This window comes from Alligator sinensis, unplaced genomic scaffold, assembly GCF_000455745.1.
Source record: "Alligator sinensis unplaced genomic scaffold, ASM45574v1 scaffold1097_1, whole genome shotgun sequence".
Taxonomy (NCBI): Eukaryota; Metazoa; Chordata; order Crocodylia; family Alligatoridae; genus Alligator; species Alligator sinensis.
Genome location: NW_005841950.1, coordinates 3,017,967 through 3,041,981, shown reverse-complemented (window position 1 = coordinate 3,041,981; position 24,015 = coordinate 3,017,967). Strand labels below are relative to the sequence as shown.

Sequence of the window (24,015 nt, the reverse complement as noted above, 5' to 3'; positions counted from 1 at the left end):
CCTGCTGACTTTGTTTCCAGTGTGAGTCCTTGGTGAGACGGAACTGAGTTGAGCTCAACCACACTGACCCGCTGGAAAACAAGGCAATAAATAGAAGGAAACAACTAGTTTCTCTTCCAAACAGCTAGAATGAAAACAGTCATTTTGCTGGCGCCAAGCATTGTTTGTTTTGCTTCCTACCAGCTGCTTCCAGACAGCAGAGTAAAGGTGCCTAACCAAAAATATCCACACTTCGCTAGCCCAAATCCAGAGAAACTTGACTTGTGGCTGTACTTGCTCTCATCAGCAAAAGGACCTGGCTAGGGGACCTCCTAGAAGAATCTTAGTGGTTTGCTGAAGTGGTGCTGGGGCTCTTCCCTCCAGCTCTGCACCCAAAGGCTAGATCCTTGCTGAAGCCTCCACTTCAGTGTCACAGTTTCTATAATGCAGGCATCTGAAGCTGATCTGAATAGGTGGGTTAGAGGCCCTATACAAAAGGGTTTTCAACTTTGCTTCATTTGTGGACCCCATAAAAAGTATCAAATGGAGGTGCAGACCCCTTTGAGCAGTGTGTGGGTATTCACATACCTTTGATTGATCCTTTGCGGATCCCTTAGACAGTGTGCAGACCCCCAGGGGTCTAGAGACCACAAGTTAAAAGCCACTGCCCTATACCAAGACTGAAATGATCTATATTTCTCCTAAGGGTAACTCAGATTGCTTGACTGCTTGGCAGGGAGTTCAGTTCCCACAGCTAACCAATATGAATCCTAGGCCCTGGGGTGAGTGTGAGCTCCTCCTCTTAGGGCTACAGTGGAAGCACATCTCATTCTGGGATCCACAGCACCCAGGGGTGGGCACTTAACTGACAGCAGCATTGATTGAGGCCCTGCTCTGCTACAGCCTCCTGATGTTACCCTGGGCAAGTCATCCAGTCTCTCTGGAAAAGAAGAGATAACAGCATTGCCCTGGCTTACAGGGAGGGTAATGGGGCTAACTACAGTGAAGAGTGTGAGGCATTCAAGACACTATGGGGCATGGGGAGTGTATACATAACATAAATAGACCAAGTATAAAAGTTGAAGTCTTGTCCATTTGTTTTCTTTCAGAGATCCTGTGGCTTTCTGTGCTAAAATGCATCCTGGTCCAATTCCAGGATAAAGCAACTTCTGTATTCCTCCTGCAGTTTCATTTTAATGCTAGTCATGCAAAGCTACTGGCATTCAGGGGCTATCATGATTCACCCCAGAGACAGCTGCAATGTAGGGATAGGTGAACAATCCTGGTTCACACAGTCTGTAAAGCACAGCGATATCCCTCTGGGGAAACATTGTTAGACAATAAGATTTAGGAGATAAAAATGCACCAAAACTACTTGCTGCTTTTTAACCCACTGCCCAGAATGGACAATACCAGATAAAGGGAATCAAATCAGCCAAGGGAAGTCAGAGTGGAAGAGCTGTGGCTCCAGGAACAACCTGAAATATCTAAAAGAGCCCCTTACCTCCTGGGAGTGCTTATCTCCAGTTTCTAATGCCCCATCAACTCTTTCTGAACTCTTGGCTGGCATTTTCTTCATTTTACACAAAACCCCCAGTCAGCAGAAGAATCAAGGGAGCGATTGTCATCTCATTCGCTAAGCACGCAGGGCAAGTGGGTAAATGAAAAGAAAGCTTTGTGCTTTGCAGGGGAAATGGGGCGAGTACCGCGATCTGTGTCACAACAAAAATACAGAGCAGGAGCCAAGAAGGGAATGTGCCATGGGAGCGTCTGTTGGGTGAGGTAATGGAGAAGCAGACAGAGGTGTTCTCACAAGAGAAGAGCGAATCTGATAATTAACTAACTAACTCAGAGCAACCCATCCCAAGAGGACGTGATTCTGCACCTTATTTTAAAGGAACATTATATATATCTATATAATAGGAGAGGTGCACAAATGAAGCTACCATATTTTCTCACATACAAAACAAACCTCCATTTCCCCCAAAAGAGTGTGCACATGCACAGGGCTGATCTAACCATTACGCGAAGTAGGCAGTCGCTTAGGGTGCCAAAATTTGGGGGCGCCAAAATTATATGCAAAACAAAACAACAGGAACATCATTCTAAATAACAACCCTGGCTGGCTACAGCTCCATTTTGGTCTCAGACCTTTGATTTGGTAAGGGGAGAAAGACCTCTGAAAAGATCTCAGAGGTAAAAGTTCATTCTAGACTTCTAATTTTCCTCTATATTGGAAGTGGTGGGGGTGCCGAGGTACACAGTTCACCTAAGACGCCAAGTACCCTTGAACTGGCCCTGTGCGTGCATGGGTGGTGTGCGGTGGGCGCGTGTGAAGCAGGGAAGCTGTTTCTCTGCCCAGAATAGAAGCACTGTGCTACAATTCCTTTTCCATAGCACAGTAGCTGTGGTATTACTGTTCAGGCAGCTGAGGAAGTCAGCTGACTTAATGGCTCATTGTTCTCCACTTCACAAGTGTTAACAACTGTCTCGTCCTTTTAAGGGCCTTGATGTTCCACTATTCAAGCTGATCTTTGGTTTCTGCTGGCTGTTCCTGATCTCTCTTCCTATTTCAGAGCCTACTAAGAGGAGGATGACTCATCTGAGGATTAAGCTGTCCCTGCTCTATGCAGCCATAACAAAAAGATTTTTCATGGGTTCATTCTACCTTTCAAAAATAAGGGTGTGAATTATATTTCTGGGTGCGTCATTTACAAGAAAATACGGCATATTCCACTGACTCATGTTTGTGTTAAAGCCAAGCCAGAGAGCTCACTCTAAGTAGGAAAAATAATCAGCGTGTGTTGTTCCCGTTATCTATTGGGAGGTGACGGCGGCGAATGGTCACCCGGTAAAAAGATGGCCCATGTGCTATTGGGAACTGTCACGATCTGGTCCCTCTACCTGTCGCCCAGATCAGAATTTGCCCAGACTACATCATGGATCCAGCCACTTAGCTATCCTGCCTGGGGTACTATCTAATCTTCATGGGAAGATGAGTCCTCACACCAAGCCTCCACAGTACATTTAGGTAGTCATCCAGTGTTCTCAACAGAGCTGGAAGAGGAAAGGGGGAGAGTTTGTTCCTAACTCTCCACTCCCAAAAACCAGAGGCACGTTTTACTTTGCAGACAAATCCAATATCCTGCAACTAAAAGCAGCAGGGTAGTCGATTAGTCGTTTGTGTGAGAGGCAGAATTAGCCATTGGCTCAGTGGCTCCAGCCCAACCTCTCTCCACCCCAGTATTATAGGATTCTCCTTCACAGGACAAGTCCATCAGTGGGTCTTAAACTATTCCATATTAGGACTCCCTAGGCCTCTGAATGCCAGAAGATGTATAGCAAGAGGGGCAGGGGACACAATCTGGAAAGACTCTTGCATAGATACTCTTCCCCTTATTATCCAACATCTGTGACTGAGGTACGGGCCTATTTGCTAGGGAGGTATAGTAAACCTAGCCCACCAGAAAACAATAAAAAACTCCTTAAGTGATTAAAGAAAGGCCACAAAACACATAACAACTCAATGCTTGGGTTAATGGATGAAAACAGGAGAGGGTGTGCAGGTTACAGGTTAGTAAGGATTCTGAGGGGGGATAATGCAGAGAACACCAGCTAGTGCCCACTGCTCTTCAGACACATCTAAGTAGCCTGTGGGCACCACTTAATGAACCCACCAACATCTCCCACAGTGCAGAGTAAAAGGAAGACAATCACAGACACCTGAATTCCCCCCATCTGCATCTCCTTCTGGGTCTGGTAGATGGAGAACTTGGTCACGAACAGAAGGATGTTGACCAGAAGGTCAACCTTGATGAGATACGGGATACTACATGAGGTGGACCTGTAGGCTAGCCTGGGATGGCATCTCTCACGTTCTTAAGAGGACCAGGGATCTGCCCCTCTAGAGTTTCCTGACAATAAAGTAGCCAATGTGTAGGCACAAAGCACTCTAAAAGGCTTGTTATTAGCTTATCTGGCTACAAGCAGAGCCAGCTATTAGTAGAATTATTTATTTATTTCGCTAATGCTTGTAAAAGCGTTTGAAAGCTTCCTAGACTGGAAATTATTGCTCTTACTTGATCTATTACTGCAGCTTCCTCATCCTATTTCAGAACTTCTCCCTTTTCTTTTCTTTTTTTTTAAGCAAAAGAAGAGAAATTATAGAAGAATCACCAATTTTGGAAATCTCTTCAGGCAAAGAGTGCAGGGTCCCAGTCAGGGAAATTGCTCCTTTTCACAGTATATGTAAAATGGGCTTAGGGGGACCCCTTAAAATGAAAAAAGTGAGGTGATCTATTTGTAGGACTTGGAAAAAAAAAGTTTGTAATCACAGCAGCAGTTTGTAATCAAGTTTGTAATCTTGTGAAGTAGAGCTATTATCTCCCTCTGGCAGATGAAGAATTAGCACACAGAGATGCTAAGTGATTTGTCTCAGGTCACGCCCAGGAAGTCTGTGGCAAAGCAGGGACAACCTAAAGTCAAACCAAAGTCTGGCTAGAATCTTAACCAATAGTTCACCTTTCTTGTATGTTATGCAAGCAGGTCTCTGTAGACAACAGGCCAGCTGCTCCAACAAGGACTCTGGTTGCATTACCTATAAACAGGTTACTTTGTCACCAATCATTGCCTTTGTGCTGTCAAACATTTTTACGGCGGCACGAAGGCCAAGCAAATGGATATCTATTCTCCTTGTCATACTACAAACATAGCCGGGGTTTCTCTGCTTAACACTGATGCATCTCAGGGATCCTGGGTGCATGGCTCATTAAGCACAGAAAGCCAGGCAGGTGCTCCCAGGGCTTGAGGGGTCTGATCCTGTGCAGGAGTTCCCAGGGTGCACAAGACAGGGACCCCTCAAGGCCTGGGCGAACACATTGCCCATTGTCTCACCCACTGATGCTGCAGGACAATAGGCATCTGTTTCTACCCTTAGAGACACGGCAGCCTGCTGTCAGTGATTTTGTTGCTTAAGGGCAAGCAGCATCCAGCTATCAGAAAAAGGAGACACATGATGTTTTCCCTTCACCTTTTGCTTTGCTGAGACATGAGTTTCTGTCCTAATTGCAGTTCCCTCATGAGTGGGAGTCTGCGTTCAGTTGAGGACTCTGCACACTGTGATGTGGGACTCAAAGCAAGTCACTCAGGCACAGGCAAGGGGCTACCAGTCTCTGCCCTCTCTAACCCTAACATGGTCTGGTTTCCTGGTTTTGCTTAGTTGGGTGCTGGAAGCAAGTTTATCACATCTGCCATCAGCAGTTCTGCTTTGAAACAGAACTGCTGAAATAGCCCTCTCTTACTCAGCAGCCCTGATGAGTGAGAAGGAGCCAATTTTGCTGTGCTTGGTCCCAGGCATGGGGCAGAGTCAGCACAGCTGTGAGTGGAAGGAACAGGGAACAAGTGCACCTGGGGCATGGACCCAGGTGGGTGCTGGCCTTCTGATACCGCCCTATGGAGAGCTGAGTCTATGCCCCAGGTACACTAGTTTCCTGCTTCATGCCCGTCTGACAGCAGGAAGACTGAACAGGTGTCACCCAAAGGTTGCCTTTGATCCACAGAACTCCTTATCACTCTGCTTGGCTCTCAGGGGAGTTAGTCAGTGGGGGACAAAGAGATGCCACCTCCCTGTTAACTGGCCTAACAGGATGTGGTCACCCAGCCAGTGACAGAGGTATTCACCTGGGGAGCAAGGCTGTACTTTGTGCAAAATGGGCCTAGGAACGAGAGGAAGGATTCAACACTCCCCAGCCCAGCCCTGGGCCCTGCTAGGATACCATAAAGGGACCAGAAAAGTCTCCTACCAAACAGAGAGAATTCCTCCAGGGGAGGCACTGGAGAACTACCAGCTTCCCAGCACAGGGATTGTTTTAAGTAGCATATCTATCACTGGCCTCCCCCTACTTTACATCAGTAGCTGCCTTGGCCCCTGGTACAGGCCAGAATCAAAAGGATGTCGAGCAAAATAATGGTACCCTAGCTTCAGCACCTATCTATCCATCCCCCTTCCTGCCAGACTGGGCAGCACACAGTCTCTCCCAGCATATTTCATTTTAACCCAAGGGAGTAGATTAACAGTTTCTCATGATGACTTTGCACCTGTTCTTTGTTAAGCAAACTCGAGGGCCATGGTCTTTCCTCACTTCAGAAAGTAACAGGACATTCACTGTGCCCCATGTTTCTCCATCCTCTTGCTTCTTCCTTCAGCTGCCAGACCTCCGTTATACTTCCCCAAGTAGTGGGGAAACCCCGTTACTTTACCCTTTGGGCTTCCCATCTGCGCTCTAGCCCACCCCAAACAGGCCAGGATGATTGGGTTCCAGCCCTGTCAGTATGATGGCCACTATCTCGACCAGAGCTTACAGGGTGACTTGGACCTTCCAAAGCTCAAAGTAGCAACTGCTCCCTCCTTGACCCAAAGGGACATACCTGTCAAGATGACGCTGGAATGGACCCCTATCCTCCATGCACTAGATACAGAAGGATTTATAAAACACACCCCCAGGTTATAACCACACCTCTGTGCCAGTGCCAGTTTGTTTTTGTATACCTTAGGAGAGCACTAGTGATCCTTTGCCCCGGGATGCTGCATGGACACAGTGCTTGGGAGAGGCAGGGAGATGGTGTCTTTGAACTGAGGCTTGTTTGCAAGAAAGGGCATGGCCCCAGGCCAGGATTCACCATTCTTCATCCTGGAAATCCTGCAATAGAGGTAAGAAGTGGAGACAACTTCCTGGACCAGTCCTCCAGTTAGCTTGGTCCCTTCTGCTGTGTTGTATAGAGAAACTCAAGTTAATAGGGGAAGTCTAGGTAGGTGAACCCCTCAGACTCTACTAGAGCACACAAGGTGGTCACTAGCATCAATAGCTCCTGTTTACAGGTGGGGAAACTGAAGGCACAGAGGTGGGGGACATGTCCAAGATCACGCAGCAGGCAGGGCTAGGAATAGACCCCAGGTCTCCCCAAGTGCAGCCTGGTGTGCTGTCCACTAGACAAAACTGACTGCTTTCACCTCCATCCACACTACAAGGGGGCAGGGGCTTCATCCCCCCCAGGCAGCACAGAAAGGCCAATTTCCCCTTTTCTCTCACCTTTACATCTCCCAAGGAGAGATTCCCATGAGAATACAGTCTCCTGCATTGCCATCCATCACCAGTGGGGTGAGGGAGGCTGGCATATCAGGGCTATTGCTTATCACTGTTTCTTTGCCCTGCATTGTTTGCAGCCATCCCAGCCAAGGCCAGGGCTGTAGCTGTGTCTACACTTGTATCTTTTCAGGGACAAATTCCCAGTGGAACAATAAACCAATAACTCCCAGCAGCAGCCCAGGAGGCCAGAGATTTTTCAGAAAGCAGGATTCTGCTCTGCTTCTCAGCAAGAGAAGTGTTTTATCTGGGAATGCTTCAAATTCCACAGAGGCAACATAAAAATCACAGTGTCCTATCCTATGACTGGACACTACGTGGAGACTGATGGTGTGCTTAGTGCCTGACTGAATGAGCTCTGCACAGGTCCAACTGCAGAGTCAGGGCCCTAGAGATAAGTGTGACACCTGCCCTCAAAACCTTCTTCTAGCCTAAGCATGCAGTCAGGAGAGAGAGATATCAAATAACCAGGGATGAGGCTGCCTTATAACACTTGAAAGGTTCTCAACCTTTCAAGATGCAAGGCCCCCCTCGGGAAATGCCAGCTCTGAGTTTCACTTGTTTTTAACTGCAGAAAATTTAGAGTAGTTCTTCTGCCATTAAGAACTCAGAAAGACCACAGCAGCTTCGCATGTTTTTAACACCACAGATTCCTATTTGAAATCTTGGGGTTTATTTTGTGAATCATAAGTAGGTAGTTCAGCATCTCACAGTGCCAGTATCGTGTGGCACCCCACCCCCCGGACCTTCAAAAGGATCTCAGGGCACCCCATGTACATAGCACCCTACTTGAGAATCACTGCCCTTTGCCTGCCTTCCCAGCAACCCCGAGATGCCCGGTTTCTTCCCAGCAATATTAGAGACCTGATGAGCTTTCACACGTCTACCCCTCCATCAGTGAGGCTGTAATGGTGCGAGACAGAAGGCTTCCAAATATTCTACTTTGTCTACTGCACTTTTGTTGCGACAGGACATACCAGCTGCAAGCACCTTGGCAGGAGTCAGATGAGGGTTAGGCTACAGAATAGAAAACAATGCATAGAAATCACATGCCAGGACACTAGTATGGCAGCTTGTGTATCAAGAGGGAGCAGCCCATGTGCTGCTGTTTTGGAGCACTAGCCAAGCAACAGCAGCCTTGGAGGTGTCTGTCCTCCTAAGCAGGTTGTTGCAAAGTTGCCTCTGATGGGGGGTGGATATAGGACCCTGTGAAACAGAGCATTGGCCAGGATAGTGGGTTAGAGGGACCATCCGTCTGATCCAGGCATAGCAGGTCTCATATCCCTGATATATTAATGGTAGGACTGAGCTGGGAGTGATTCACTAAGGATTTCCATACTTTGGCATTTGGTTTTTCCCCCAAGATCTCCACTGAAATGAATGAATGAATCCATGAACATGGGGAGCGTTGGGGTCTCCACCTCTAAGGCCACCTACCTAATAAGATGCCTCAGAGTCATAGACTATGGGAGCCCTGGGTCCTTAGCAGCACACCAAGCAGGCTGCTGAAGTGGGCTAGGAGAATCAGGAGGAGACTGGCAGGGACACATTGGAGCTCTGGCCAAAACGACCCCCTCTCCAGGGAACGCCTCAATTCCAAGGAAACATTTTCTCTGTGTATTTATCCAGCAAGCTCCAAACAATCTTTTCAATTGAATCTGGAGAGAATTAGGTTTCATATTAAGCCATCTAGAGAGCAGCACCATTCAGCTGAATATAATAAAGAATGCACGAGAGCAAGTCTGTGGTCCCTCCAGCTCAGCACCCCAGCCAATAAGAGACAAAGATTGGACATTAAGATGTTAACACAGGAACCCAATCCTCCTAAATTCCTTACTTCCTGGCTGGCTGGGAAACCAATGAAGCATGAACACTGATAGTCCCAGTAACTAGGATCTGTCTTCCATACTCAAGTATTTCAAAGGGGTGACCTATAACTTAGCTCCCAGAAATGCTGGGGGTATATTGTGAAGGCATCAAACTTTACTGGGCTGATTTTCAAAGCTGCTGAGCTGCATTCGGTTGAACTGAGAGTATCCAGCACCTTTGGGAAAAAGAGGATTAAGACACACAATCTGCTTGATATTACTTCACTTTTATTCCCTAGTAAAGTTCCCAGGGACTCCCTGTCTAGCTGCTGAGCAAAAAGCCCCCTGCCTCAAAGAGCTTTCAATCTAAGAGTTTCATACAACCAAGGGAACTGGATAATCTGTACCAACAGGCAGAGAAAAGGGCTCCAGGGACTAGCATTAGCTCCTGCTCCATTTAGAAATAACTCAAGGATCTTAATATGCATCTAGAACCTCACTAGGGGCAGGTAGGTTGAACCTCACTGTAATCTCTCAACCAGATGGTAACTCATATGATGCTGCTCCCTAGCACTTCCTGCATCACATCCCCCTAGCTCTGATAAGAGACCACACACAATCTATTCTACCCTTCAGACCCAGAAGTGGAAATGCATCCACTCTGAGGCACGCTGCTGCCAATCCCCTTCTGCTTAGCTCACTCATCCACAGATTGACTGCATCCTGTAATAACTTCATCCAGATTTGGTTCTTCCGTGTTCTTGATGACCAGGATGTGAACAGAAAGGAAGGAAACACTTTCTGGTTTCCTGACTAGCTGCAGTAAAATGCAGTTGGGATTAGCTTTGATGAATCGTGGCTTGGCCATGTGTCTTTCAAAGCAAGTGCCACCTCAATTCAAAGGGACATAAGGATAGGGAACACACTATGAGAACACTACACACACCTTGCATCCTTTTCCTGGTAACTGGTCACACATGACTAAGTCCTTATGCATCACCTCTCAGACGTTTAAGGGGATGATGCAGTACTACTTGCATTCCAGGACTGGAAGTCAGCTTCTTATTGTATTAGAAACACAGGGACACTATCTGAAAGGAACTCCTGCTATTTCAAAAAACCATAACTTTTATGGATTTTGTAATGCGCTTAAGCCCCAGCACAATCTTGACATATCCAAGCTCATCTCCCTCTAGACTGAACGCACAAACATTGGATGCACGATAACTCAGGAACACTGTATTGTCCCACCTGACAGAATGCAAGCCCCTTGGTCTGAGTTTATACACACTGGGATCCAGCATACAAACAGTAGGAATAGAAAGCAGGACTCCTGGTTCTATCCTGATATGTGAACTTAGACCAGTCTCTTCTCTGTTCTGTGCCTCACCTTCCTCCCTGTACACAAATAATGTTGACCCACATTTGCAAAGTGCCTCAAGACAGATGGGTGGATCTAGAAGCGTTCCTCCTCTATAGCTCAAAGTACTGCTGCTTATTCCATACTAGCCCCACAAGCATTCATACTTTAAGTATAGCTGCCTAAATGAGGCAGGGGGAAGGGCACAGGGCCCTTTAATGGAAGTGACACTGAATGCAAGTTCTCCTTGCTGTGAAGGCATGGGGATTTCTTGTTTTGGTATCCACAAGAAACCAGAACAAAAAAATTACATAACAGCTACAGGCATGTAAACCCAAAACAAACAGTATAGTCAGGGCATGGGCAGGGCAAACAGCCGCAGGATCTGAACTAACTGAAATGCTGTTCCTTGCCAGCAAAAGGTTTGCTGAGCCATCCCTTAAACTACAGAAACAAACCACAAATCAGGTTCTATAAGTTCCCAAGTTTAGAAATCTCAGGAGGAAGCAGAGCAGCTTCAACACCAGATAGGTTCTTCCCTGTCTGACTCAGTACCATGCAAAACCAAGAAACTTTTACAAAATTCAGTTATGAGAGTCCAGACGGATTCCCCGCACATCACAAATGTACAGCCTTCCCCATCTGGGACTCCCACTGGCTCCCCAAATACCCATTCACAGTCTCAGTATAGGTCACTTCCTTGGGAAATTATTCTGAGTTAATAAAATTAAAACCCCACTTTGGTTAATTTCCCAAACGTCAGAAGTCATCTGTAGACTTGTCCATGGTCTCCTCCCAATCCACTTGAACTTTAAAGAGACCAGCACAGGGCCCTGTAGCGAGAATACCACTGGGAGTCTCCAACATGCAGAAGAGGGGAGAAATGCCAGTGTGGGCAGGAAGTGTTTGGCTTGCAGGAACAGACTTTGTCTATTTAAAGTCTATCCTTGAGGGATGAAGTGGAATAGAAGCTGACGCAGGCAGAGATGGAATAAATGCAACGAGAGGAGAAATACAGCATTGGGGAGTGTATCTGTGTGGCCGGACTAAAGGGGGATTGAAATATTGTCCCCATGAAGGGCTCCAGGCCAGTGTTTTCCATAAAAAGGCTTATTTAGAAACAAAACCCAGTAGCCAAGCTGTGAAGTGTCCTGGGAAACTACAGGCGTGTCTCTGTAGAGACCAGAGAATCCCCCAACTCATTTGGAAACTCTGGACATCATTTTTCAGTCTGGCCTTTTATCATCAGTACTTTGCAGCCCTCCTCATGCCCATCACCAGAGGAACTGAGTACGTCAGAAGGCCCCTGTGGAACGGAAAAGTGCTATTACCTGCATCGCGCAGCCAGGGAAACGGAGACAGGGAGAGGCTAAGTGATGCACCCAAGGTCACACAGGAGGTCAGTGGCAGACCAGGGACTGGAACTCAAGTCTCCCTAGTCCTCCATAAGCAGTAACCACTGAACCAACCTTCCTCTCACCAGTTTGAGAGACAGCTGTCATTTGCAAAGGACTCTGGGCAGTAAGGCCGTGATCAACTCCTAGTGTCTTGCTATAGCATCTAACTCCCAGAGCCTCAATGACTGCATCATAAATCCTCTGGCAGGACGCCCGTCAGAGCACTTTGCAGAGACCAGTAGGAATTATTAACCCTTGTTTTACAGGCAGATGAACCACTCAGAGCAGTGGCTTGACTTTGAAGACCAATCGGCAGAAGAGATGGGAACAGACCCGAGGGCCCTCCCCACAGCTTACCAGTCTAACATGGGGGATTAAAAATACACCTCCAACACAGAACACAAGATGAACATGCAGCACTGGCATGAGTGGGTCCTGACATAGTACCTCTACAGCTGTTTTTTTGCTCTGGGCGGCTCATGGCATAAAAACAAATATTTCTTCCCGTTTAAGGCTCTGCCTGTCTAGCAATAACAGCTTGTATAAAAATAAGAAACAGGCTATTGTCCACGAGACAAAAGCACGTGTCCCCACCATCATCATGCTTCCTGTTCTTTTAAATACTCCCTATGCATGTCACTTCCCTGATCTATTCTAGCTACCTCTGACTCCCAAAAACACTCTCAATAGGGCGCCCTGGACCTCCTCTCAAAGCCATTCACAATAGTGAACTCTTGACTTCCAGGGGCCTTGTACTCACCGGATGAGCAGAGTCATAGTGCCTGTATTTACTCCTTGTCTAGGACTCCAGATATATAAACAGGGAGGAGATGCCTGCAGCTATTTGTCAGGTTTATTTTCATCAACATGTCTGCTGCCAGAAGCCACTTTTAGCATCTCCGAGTCAGTCCACAGCTCTCCCAGGCAGGCACAAATGGGAACTAGTCATTTCCCTACAGATCCCAGCACTTATTAGGACCGCTCCTATGTACATGGGAATTCCCTGCCCCATCACATCACCTGTACTAGCTATCAGTTTCCATAACATACTACAGCAGCAACATCTTCTGGTGGCAGGCCAGGATGACCCAGCTTGGGTGCAATGGGAACCAGTGCTGGAACCCACCTGCCACCACCACTTCTCCCCAGTGCCCAGCCACAGCGCAGCCAAAGCCCCTCCTCCCCCTGGACTCATAGACCAGATCCAATGGCTTCACAGGCTAGATCCACCTGTGGGCTGTAGCTGGACTATGAATACTAGAAAAATAGCTGTACTAGAGTAATAGCTCCTTGCCAGTCTCCACAGATACACTGCTCCCAGCGACAATTCAGAGGGGAGCAGACAGAAATGAATCTGTGCTTCCATTTAAACCACAGTGATTTCATGGAATCAGGGTGAGAGGCAACACAACTGGCCAGATCTGCTTTCCTTGAATCCTCCTTTTGCTGGGAATGCTTATACTTGGTTCCAGAAAGTCCACTGAAACATGAGGGTGGCACAGGCCAGCATCCCACCACTGCTGCTGGAGGTGGGAGCTGCAGAAGGACATGAATGTATTGGGGGAAAATCTGCTCAGTATCTGTACTGGAGATGGCAAAAAATGGCCACCAGCCAAGCCCCATGCTGGCGGTGTACTTGTGATGACATTGGATATGAAATGATGGGCAGCGCTGAGAACACTAAGTGCCTTGTGGCTACAAGGGGCAGCTGGCAGGAAGGTTAAAGGGCATTTCAGAAACTCAGCTGTAAATGAGCAGCTGTGGGACAGAAAGGGTTTTTCAGTGAGGAAGTGCTCACACTAGGGAGGGCTCATACCAGAAAGTTTCATTCATCCTATTTTTGTGGTTAAGTTGTCTGCACCTGTGGGGTGGGCTTAACGCTTATTGACTACTTGGCAGGCCTCCCACCCCTCCAGTCAGCTTGGAAATAAGCAGTAAGCACCACTTCACTGGGTACCAGCAGGCATCACCTTGGCTGATCATGCCCCTACACCTTTTCCAGGTCAAGTCATATAACTCTGTATGTGATTGCTACAGTACTGATACAAGACAGAGGGTTTTGAAGTAACCTACCCACTCCTTCCTAGGAAGTTAACAGTGGCATATGCTTCTCAGCAGCCTGAAGTCTCAGCAGTTACTTCCATGCAGTCTTGGAAGCAAGAAGCCTTCCAGGCTGCTGGCAGGCTGCTCTCCCAAGAAAGTCATGGGATGAGACCTTAAGCCTTGGCAGAAACTACAGGCCAGGTCAAAAAACCCTCCCAGCCCACTGCACAGGGCAAACTGCCTGGTATTCTTGGTGGGAGGGGAAATGGAGTGGGCCATGGAGAGGGTCATATCCCTTTCTTAAGGTGGAGAAGAGAGCACATGGCATCTTACTGCTTCAGCAGCCTGCCTTGGAACTGGCCAAGACCTGGAGAAATCTCACTGGTCAGGGATTTTTAGGAAAAAAAAAAACAGCAGGGAAGTTCATAGCAGGTGAAGCTCACTGAGAGGAATATGACAGCTTTCAGTTTTCTGGAGGAAGGGGAAAACATTCTCTTTTCTTACATGGACTTTTTGGTGGGTTTTCATGGGGTTCCACTCATCTTCATGGACTTCCCACCCACTGATTATGGTCAGAAGTGGACCAGTGATCTAGACAGGCCTCTGGTGTCAGCCTGGTTGCTGATCCTCCTGCCACTCCAAAGGGGGAAGAGGATACGAATTCTAGTCCAGCAGCTGCAAGGGTCACGATGCTGGAGTAGGGCCAGTCACAGGATACATCTACATTGGTGTTTTTCAACCCATGGGCCGCAAGTGAAAAGTGGGTTGCAAGAATATGTGAAAGGGTTGCAAACAAACTTTAAAAATGAGTTCTCTTTAAAGGAGAGAAATGTGGGAAACTGTGGCTTGTCCCTTGCAGGCTGGCACAATCACCCTTGGTGATGCAGGACTTATCTCTACAGCAATGGGATTGTACACTGGCAACAGAGCACTTACCCATAGATACCAGGCTACTAGGAAAGGGGGAGAACAAGGGTGAGTTGATTGCATGGACTTCATTTGAAATGGATCCTGGTTTACAAGTCCTATGTGCCCTGGGAAGCAGCCCACATGTTAAGACTTCCTTCCAGTCTTCTCCGTTGTTGTATTCTTATAACACAAGAGGGGTAAAGGAATCACTCCCTTCATTTTCTAACTCTATATGAGGTGGGGAAGAATATTTTGATTGGGGGCCCTATTACACTGGGGTTTCCCCGAGGGGTGCCAACTGCTGCCAGGAAAGGGACTTCCAGAAAGGCTGAAGCTCTAAGTGCCACCTAGGTCAAACTCTCCCCCAAGGGAAGGATCATGCCCTTCACCTCCCATCTCCTGGGCAAACAGAGGAGCACAGCAGTCTATTGCAGAAAAAAGCAGCCTTCAGCACTGGGAACATGACTCAGGCTCCTGGCTCTGACTGGCCTCTGTTTTCACATTGCTTGCCAGCCACATCGGTCAGCCCCAGGAGGATGGATACACGCCCTGCAAACCCACGGTGCCCTTGCTTTGTGGGGCCAGGCCAAGCACTTCTGAGCACAAGGAGATGGAGCGGGAGGTCTGTACCACAGGGAACACAGGCCAAGAAACAGCAGCTAAATTGGCAGAGACCATCTGCTGCTGGTGTGGAAATGTGGGTTTCTTCACAATCTCTGCTGTTTAACCCCTCAGACACCAAGCCCTGCCAAACTCATGTGGGTCGAGAGTTGCACAGAGCTCTCCTGAGCAGAGGCAGCTACGAATCACTTGGGTGATCCCCCATGGAGCCTACAAAAAGGAGACGTTGGAGTAGGACAGACCTGGAGGCCGATATCTGCTATTAATGGATCAGTCTGGAAGAGCCCTTCGGTGGCTGTGGAGCCTACTCCATCCCACACCCATGTCTGGACCATCTTTGAATGTCTCAGCTCATGCCTCCTGCTGCAGCTATTTTAAAGGGGCTGGTGTTGTATTTGTAGAGCAGACATCAGTAGTATCTAGGCACGTTGGTCAATAAAGCCAACCATCATCACCAACAATTCCAGCACCCTGCTACTTAGCCTAGGTAGGTCACCAGCTGATGGGGGTCATAAACCTGCCAGGAGAAGACACTCATGGGAGCCATCCCATGATGCTCAACTGGGAGAGAGGTCTTGGCTAGAGAGGTGCAAAGCCCTCCACTAGTCTCTCCATGGAAGAGGCTAGAATCACTGCTGTAATGCATCTAGACTAGCCCTACACAGCTAGCTATTTTCCCAACTGGATCAGGTGGAAGAGGGTGACCTCTGGTCAGGTCTTCCAGCCCCACATCTCTCCTTCGCTTTTCATTGATCCACCTCTAAAATACTCAATGGGCATGGTAGTCATGAGGCACTGAGAACCAAACACCATGTCCAAGATGCAGCCACACCCCTGCTCCATGGACAAGGTGCCATCATCTCCCAGCTCCATGAGACAGCCCTGCACACGCAGCCCCACATAGCATTCAACGCTCTCCATCTCTGAAGCCAGAATCAGAATGTAAACCTGCGACTGATCCGATGAGCCAAGGCTCAGCGCAGGATCTGAATGTACCTTTTGCAAAGCGAAGCCCAGCTGGCCAGTGTTTAAGTTCTAAAATGTGCCAAAAGGCAGGGGGGGGGGGGGGTGGGGAGATTAAAAGGAACATAATGTACCAGCTTGGAAACACTTCCTTCTACACTGGCAGAGGGTGAGACTGCTGAAATCTCTGTCCAGTGATGGGTTACGGTGTCTGCAACAGACCTTTGCATCTTCCTTCACTAGGACAACAGGAGGTTCAATGCACCCAGAAGAGACCCATTGGCCTCCTTTGTCTATTCTCCTGACAATGGTTAATGCCAAATGTTTGGAGGGAGATGTGGAGCCCTACTCATTAGAAGCGAGTCTGAGCTTCACCATCCAAAGCAAAATCTGAGCTCCCTCCACATTTGGAGGGATACTCAGATCCCGGGCTTGGCTCAAATGCCTTTGATCCCACAACTGAGGAGGACAAAGCTTAGCAGACACAGCTGGGTTTCAAGTTGCTGTTCACCAACTACATACCAGGCTATGGGCTGTGGTGGCTTCTGTAGTAGACAGGGAGAACACTAAGGGGCATCAAAAACCATTTGAAGAGCCCCAGGCAACCCCCAGGCATGACAGACCAGGTCTTTACTTGCACATACCCAACCAGGCCATGTTATGCCCTGACAGGTTGGCATTGCTTCTTAGCTCCAGCTGGCACTCAGCTCATCCAAAATGGTGCCAGAACCAGGGCGCAATTTTCAGCCAGATTTCAGGCTGACATCCAGGCTGCTCCATTTCAGGCAGTTTCACAACCATCTGCTTTCCATATTGGAAGAAATGGCCAGTTTTCGTCCTCTCAGAAATCATGCCATTCTTGGAATCCCAAAGCCAACTCCAGCTGGGAATGGACTCCTTCTCTTTCTTAAATAGGATCATTGCTTTGAGGCAGTCCACCCCATTGACTTCCAGCCACATCAGTCAGGGACTGTATAATAAAGGCAGAATTACAGCCCCACCCAAGACCTTTTTATTTGGACTGGATTTATCAATACGCAGGTCAGAAGATCAAATCACTCAGAACGCTTAGTCCCAACCAACAGCATGACCATCAAAAATCAGGGCCCCAACATCATAAGACTGAGATCTCATGGTACAGCAAACAGGAAACGCTGTGTTATGGCCAGAACTCGTGAGCTATACACTACTGAGCTGCATTCCAATCCCATTTTCAGGCTATCTGCCGAAACTATGACAGCTCAAAACTTTTCTTAATGAAAGCCAGCCAAGAGCCTCACCTAACTAGTTTCCTGGGAATAAAGAAATCCTCACTGTACTTGCAAGAAGAAATGCGAGTCAACTGCACCGGACCTCCCTTAGCTGGCAAGGAGGGGCAGAGAAACTCTCCCCCTAGATAACATGAAACTATACTGCTTTTCTCGTACCACCCTATGTCTCCTATGTGATGGGCAGGCAGCCTGGGTGGTACCAGCACCTCTTTGCACTGCAGCATTTAAACTGTGCCTCTGTGCCCTGCTCCAATGACACTCAGAAGCAGGCTGCTGTCGGGGGGGGGGGGGGGGGGCCTTGGGTTCTTAATAGCTGCGGTGGGGGGAGGGGGGGGGGTCTTGGATTCTTAATTAAGGGATTTTTGCGTGGATATAGCTGGCCAATGGATCTGCTCATCTAAGTGCGAGCTGGAAAACTAGATGGAAGCTTTCTGGACTCTCTTCTCAGTCCTTCCTGGGTCACTGCAGGGCTCTCCAGCCAGCCTGACCCCAGCACAAAGGATGGAGTCAAACAGGACAGCTGTCAGGCTCAACTCCAGCCTCACTAGAGGTCAAAGCGAGGTATCCTGGAGCCCCATACCAGGGTGGCTTTAAGGCCTTAGAGACAAGCAGTTATTCCTGCCAGGTTTCCAAAGCCAGCGTCCCCCCTTGAGAATGCATGTCAAACAAAGCCTCCCATTCTCTGCACTGGGACTCCCAAGTTCCCTATATATTTGGGGGAGAAGCTCTGGGCAGAAGCACACTCCTGTGCTTCTGGAGTCAATGGATCCTTTGCACTCCTTACCCTGCCAGACTCCCTCCCTTCCTCTGCAGCATCAGTCCCAGGCATGCCACACTGGATTAAAAACCTTGTGCCTCCTCCTAGCACCTTCCCTTAAAGCTCTGTGCAGGTCACCCAGCAGTAACAGCCAGGATGCAGAGCTCAAAGCCAGAAGGGACAGATGCCACAGTCTAGCCTCACCTGCCGCATAGCCTGAAAGACCAACCAAGATTTATCTGAACTAGAGCATCTCTTCTAGACAAGCAACCACTCTTGATTTTAAACAAATTGCCAAGTATAGATGCTCTACCACAATCATTAGGCAAATTGTCCCTGTGATGAATGATCCTCCCTGTTCTAGGGCTGTAGGATGATCTCACAAGAGGAAAGATTTAATCAATGGGAGAAAGTTTGGGGGTGGAAAAGGTAAAGAAGGAAGGATCTGATACTGGGGGACTATAAATACTGACAGTGTCTTTGGGAAGGATGGGATTCAGCATACAACACAAGGTGTTCCCTTACTGATCCCTCTGGAGACAGCATCACTATCACTAATATCAGGGGCACTGTAGATGATGGGACCAGGAAATCAGCCTAACTCCCTGAAGTCAACAGAGCAACTCCGGTTTATACCCCGACACAACCTGGACCGCTCCCACATCTAACCAGAGCCATATTGGAGGACACTAGAGCCGTCTTTCTATAGATACAGCTCCCTTTCTGCACTGTGGCAGCTCTGCTAAATCAGTACTGGGGAAAGGAACAACCAGAAGCCTAGAGCCCTCTCCCTAGAGCAGGGGAGAAGAGCAGCTGCAAGGAAAGTTTCTCCCAGCCCTGCCCTCCATGTGCAAATGGCATTAGGAGCACAGCTCACTGCTGGCAAGATCTGGGGTTGCTGCAGCTCCGGCAGAGAGTTTCACCCTTCATCTCCAGAGCCAGAAAGTCCTTGGGTAGCTTTGTCCCCATGCTGGCAGTGAAGTCAGGGATACAGGTATTAGGTAGGGATGAACCCTACCAGGCATTTCCCCCAAACAGAAGCCAGATCCTGCCCCAAACTACTTATCACCTAAATAGCTGCAATGCAGCCAGGAGAGAGACAATCAAGCAACACAGTTGCTTTGCTCCCCTTGACCTCCTTTCCCTCAGGCATCCAGGCTACCCCTGCAAAGGCTTTGCTATGAAAGAGGACAGGCAGCAAGACTTGCACAGCCCATCAGTGCTATCTTTAATTAGACCATATCATTGGATCCCCAGCTGTTCAGTGAATGCTGACCCCAAGGATTTCAATAGGCAGCTAGACCCAACTGTATTACTTTAAGGGCTGCATGAAATGCCCCGTTTCTAACAGAAACAGAACAAAACCCTGGCGCAGCCTGTTAGTAAAAGTATAAAGGGAAAGTGCGGGGGGAGGGGGGGTGCATTTTAAGATAGTACTAGATACATTTATTAATGGGACTAGATAATGGGATTGAGCCCAGCCCTTTGCCAACACACCCCACAATCCAAGAGATCTCTCCCTGTCCTGTATCTATTGTACTGAAGATTGACCTCAGCATAAGTCTGTTTGCCATAAAGCCTCTTATCACTCATTAGTGAAGACGATCACAGGAGACTGCATCTGGTGCCAGGAAGCCAGGCTTACTGCACAAATATATTAAGCAAGCAGTTAAATAACCCTATCACAAGTACATATAGGGAGCGAGAAGCAGGTGTCAGAAACCTGATCACTTCAGGCTGCTCTTTCTACTGCAAGGATTCTTGCTTGGGAAGGGTTTTTTGCTGCTCAGATCCCCTTAACAGGAACATCACTCACTCATTTGTCTCTAGAGAAACTACATTTCCCAGACAGGAACTGTTTTTCCCCTCTCCTCTATGTATAAGGCTTTCCCCCTCCCCCATTAAGGTTTGCATAATTTGATAGACAAAGGCATGATGCTAATGGCACCTTCTCCCAGATCCCCAGTGCTGAATGACTTCATCTCCCCTGCCAATATAACAGGCCACAATCCCACCCCCAGTCTATCTCCCCCCCCCATGTTCCCAATACTCTGTTTACAGCTCCTTCTAAGCAGCACTAATTACAAAGAGCATGTGGCTGAAGAATAAACAGATGGTCCCTAATGAACCAGACCATCAAGCAGGGTGCAAACATACCCTTCACTCAACAAAGAGCCAGGAGGTTGTATCACAAAGGCACAATAGCTTTCCACTTCCAGCACAGCCCCTGCTAAAACAACAGAAACACTGCAGTGCTTCCTAGGAGCACCCTCCTCTGACATTGATAGATGAGCTTGAAAGATGCTTTAATCTTTTTCTTTGCATGCGCTGGTATAACCTGCTCTAACAAACACAAGGCATTTGCTTCCACTTTGTTCAGTTTATATTCCCATCTCCTTGTTACACTGGCAATGCACCACTCACCTTGGTTTTATTTTTTTTCTCCTCAGGAAGAGATCTAAACTAAGCATTTACAAGGACAAATTGATACATAGACAGCAGACACAATCATTCAGCTGAATAGGAAAATAATCACTCTATAAAACATAATTATTAATAACAACAACTGCAGCCTCTTTTGTATCAGTGTGACAAGAACAGTTAATCTTCAGGAACTGATCTTATTGGCAGTCCTAAGTATATTATTTTATGTGGAAATGGACCAAAAGACAAAGGTCTCATTAAGAAAGCGAGTGATCAGCACTAGAAAATAAAGGTGGGGGAAATCAAAGGGATTAAATTAAATTGCGTGGGAATCACAAAAGCTCATAAAACATAAAGGTCTCATTAAGAAAGTGAATGATCACCTCTAGAAAAAAAAGGGGGAATCAAAGGGATTAAATTAAATGGGGGGGGTGGAAATCACAAAACTCATAAAATAAAAAGGTCTCATTAAATTGAAGCTGGTTCTGCTTTGAGCAGGGGGGTGGATTAGATGACCTTCTGAGGTCCTCTCTAACCCTCATTTTCTATGATTTTAAGAAAGTGAATGATCATCTCTAGAAAGTAGAAGGAGGGGAAAAAAATCAGAGGGATTAAATCTATATTAGGAGAGGGAAAAAAACCAAAATCATAAAGCTCATAAGATAGAAGACAGGCTGGCTCCTTTCCATAGGGCTGTCTTTCTGGAAGAGCTAGAGCCAAATTAAGACCAAGTCCACTATAACGGTTTTGCACGGAAATAACATCCAGATGTGTGCAGTGCTCAGAATGCAGAGCTTTGCTCTTTACTTCTCTTGCAAATCGCACTGTCTGCTTGTACATTTCTAGGTTCACAATAGTCACAGACAAATGCTTTTTGACACTTACCTTGAAAAGGGACAATGAGTCTAGGGTTCACCCTGGAGTGCCCAGCTGCCAGGAGCCAGAGGTAGCTGGTCCACAGGGTGAAAGCAAAGACTGCTGGGGAGCTGGCACTCATCTCTGGCACTCAGAGAAGCAGAACACACAAGAAGCCCTTTGCTAGGCTTGCGCTAGTGTACAGTATTTGAATAAGTGGAGGGTGGGGCTGAGAGGAGGAGGAGCAATTTAAGGCACTCCTTAGAGAGTACTGGAGAATCAGATATAGCCCTGGGAACCGGTACTGATGAGAAATAGGGAGTAGCTACTGTCTCACTGCAGATTCAGTGGCCAGAGCCAGGTGAACAATGGACTCTCAACCCCAGCTGCAGACATGAGAGATCTGCTGTAACTGAGACACAAAACAGGACATTTCTCGGTGCTTTGGGAAATGGACCAAAAGCAGCACCCTGTGCCTGCTCCTCCAGGACCATGGATCCCAGGCATTTAAAACTCAGGTGTATGTTTAGGTAGATGTGATATCTTTTATTAGAGCAACTAAATAGTTGAGAAAACTGTTTTTTGCAAGCTTTGGACACAAACACACGGTTGGTTGTGTCCAAAAGGATATTTGTGTCCAAAAGCTTGCAAAGAACAATTTTTTACAGCTGTTTAGTTGGTCTAATAAAAAATATTGTATCTACCCAAAGAACCTTATTTGCCCATGTCCTTAGACCAACATGGCTACAACAATGCTGGAGTATGTTTAGGGTTCTCTTTCTTTGCCCTATAGCCCTTGAAGGTATGTCAAACTTTTCTGAAGGTGAGCACTAGAAAGTGTTCCTAATGAAAGCTAAGGATCTGATGCATTTGCATGACTTTGGGGTCTGGCCCTTTAAGAAAAAGCTCCAAATTTGGTAAGATTTGCAATTAAATTGCAAATTAAAATTTAAAATTTAAATAAAATTAATTGAAAATTAAAATTGGTGATGCTTTATGTGGGGGAGGCAGAAGTTACTGGGTTGGGGCTCAGAGATCCTGGGTTCTACTCCTGCCTTGGTCACTTCACTTCTCCATGCCTCAGCTTGCCCAGTCTGGAAAATGGGGGCAGTGATGTCAATCTTTTTTATAAAAGGCTTGGTGATGGACTCACTGTGAGAGCTAGGTACTGTTGTCTAGGTCAGTGGTTCTCAACTGTTTTTTGTACCAGGACCCATTTGTGAACACTGATGGCCGGTCCTGACCCACTGCCCCCAGGCCCCAGCCCCCCAGTGTGTGTGGGGTGGGGGGTTGTGTGTGGGGGCAAACAGCCCCTTACAGACTGTAACTCTGCCAGTTTGCAGGCAGAAAGCAAAAGGTTCCTGTGTCTTTGTCCTTTAAAAGGGGAATTCATTTTTAAAGTTTGATCCATTTTTAAAGTTTGTTTAAGACCCCTTCATTCTTGCAACCTGCTTTTGGGTCGTGATCTACGGGTTGAGAAATGCTGATCTGGGCAAAGTATGGTTGATGCTGAATGGAAGATGAGACTCCACACTGGGAATGTAATATTGAAACTGTAATGAAGAACACCCTGCTTATGTGAACTAGTGAAAGTTAACACCTGCAGTAAATGGAAAACCAAGGTCAACTGAAGTCTGAACGTTAAGCCCCCAAAAGACTTCTTTGCAAGCTGTTCCTGTCTCTTTTTCTACAAATAACATGTTAGGCAATTACATTTTAAGGGATGCAAAGGCCCTCCCTTTTCCACTTTCAGACATCATTCTTCCATTTCAACCTTAAATGATTATGCTGCTGTTACATTCCACTCCAGAAGTAGCTGCATTTCTAGACCAAGTTCACAGATTTCCAGATATCCTTTTAAAGCCATTTGCAGAAGAAAGGACCCAGTTGAGGAACTGTAAATATAATTCATTAAGCCCCTTTTACACAGCCAAAGCAGCACAAAAGGACTGATTTTACATGTGAATCTGGACCGTATTTCAACAGCATGAAACATGAACATCATTTCCCAGTCCTGCACAATAACCAGAGGCTAAATTTTTGCTTGCACCTAAAACTTTTGGTTTTGCAAACCTGGAAGTTGCACGTGTTCATACTTCTGTTCTTAAGCACTATAATTCTGGTTTTGCCTTGTACTTACTTCTTTTGCCCCTGCTAAATGGGCAGAAACAATTGGTGACGGACAGGGGGGACAAGGCTGAACTCCTCAACGAGTTCTTTGCCTCAGTGTTCCTAAGTGAGGGGCCCGACAAGTCTCTCACTGGGGTTGTAGAGAGGCAGCAGCAAGGCGCCAGACTTCCATGCGTAGACCCTGAGATGGTGCAGAGTCACTTGGAAGAACTGGATGCCTTTAAGTCGGCAGGCCCGGATGAGCTCCATCCGAGGGTGCTGAAGGCACTGGCCGACATCATTGCAGAGCCACTGGAGGGAATATTCGAACGCTCGTGGCGCACAGGCCAAGTCCCGGAGGACTGGAAAAGGGCCAA

At 47.3% G+C, this 24,015-nt stretch overlaps 1 protein-coding gene across 1 annotated transcript in view; it reads right to left on the bottom strand.

Moving 5' to 3' along the window:
• Positions 1-21,712, bottom strand: part of SEMA7A (semaphorin 7A (John Milton Hagen blood group)) — a 42,058-nt gene extending 20,346 nt beyond the window's left edge. The window contains exon 1 of the mRNA XM_006020286.2: positions 21,560-21,712. Coding sequence (XP_006020348.1) covers positions 21,560-21,671 — 112 coding nt within the window. The 5' untranslated portion in view covers positions 21,672-21,712. The remainder of the gene's footprint in view (positions 1-21,559) is intronic.
• Between the last annotated feature and the right edge of the window lie 2,303 nt (positions 21,713-24,015).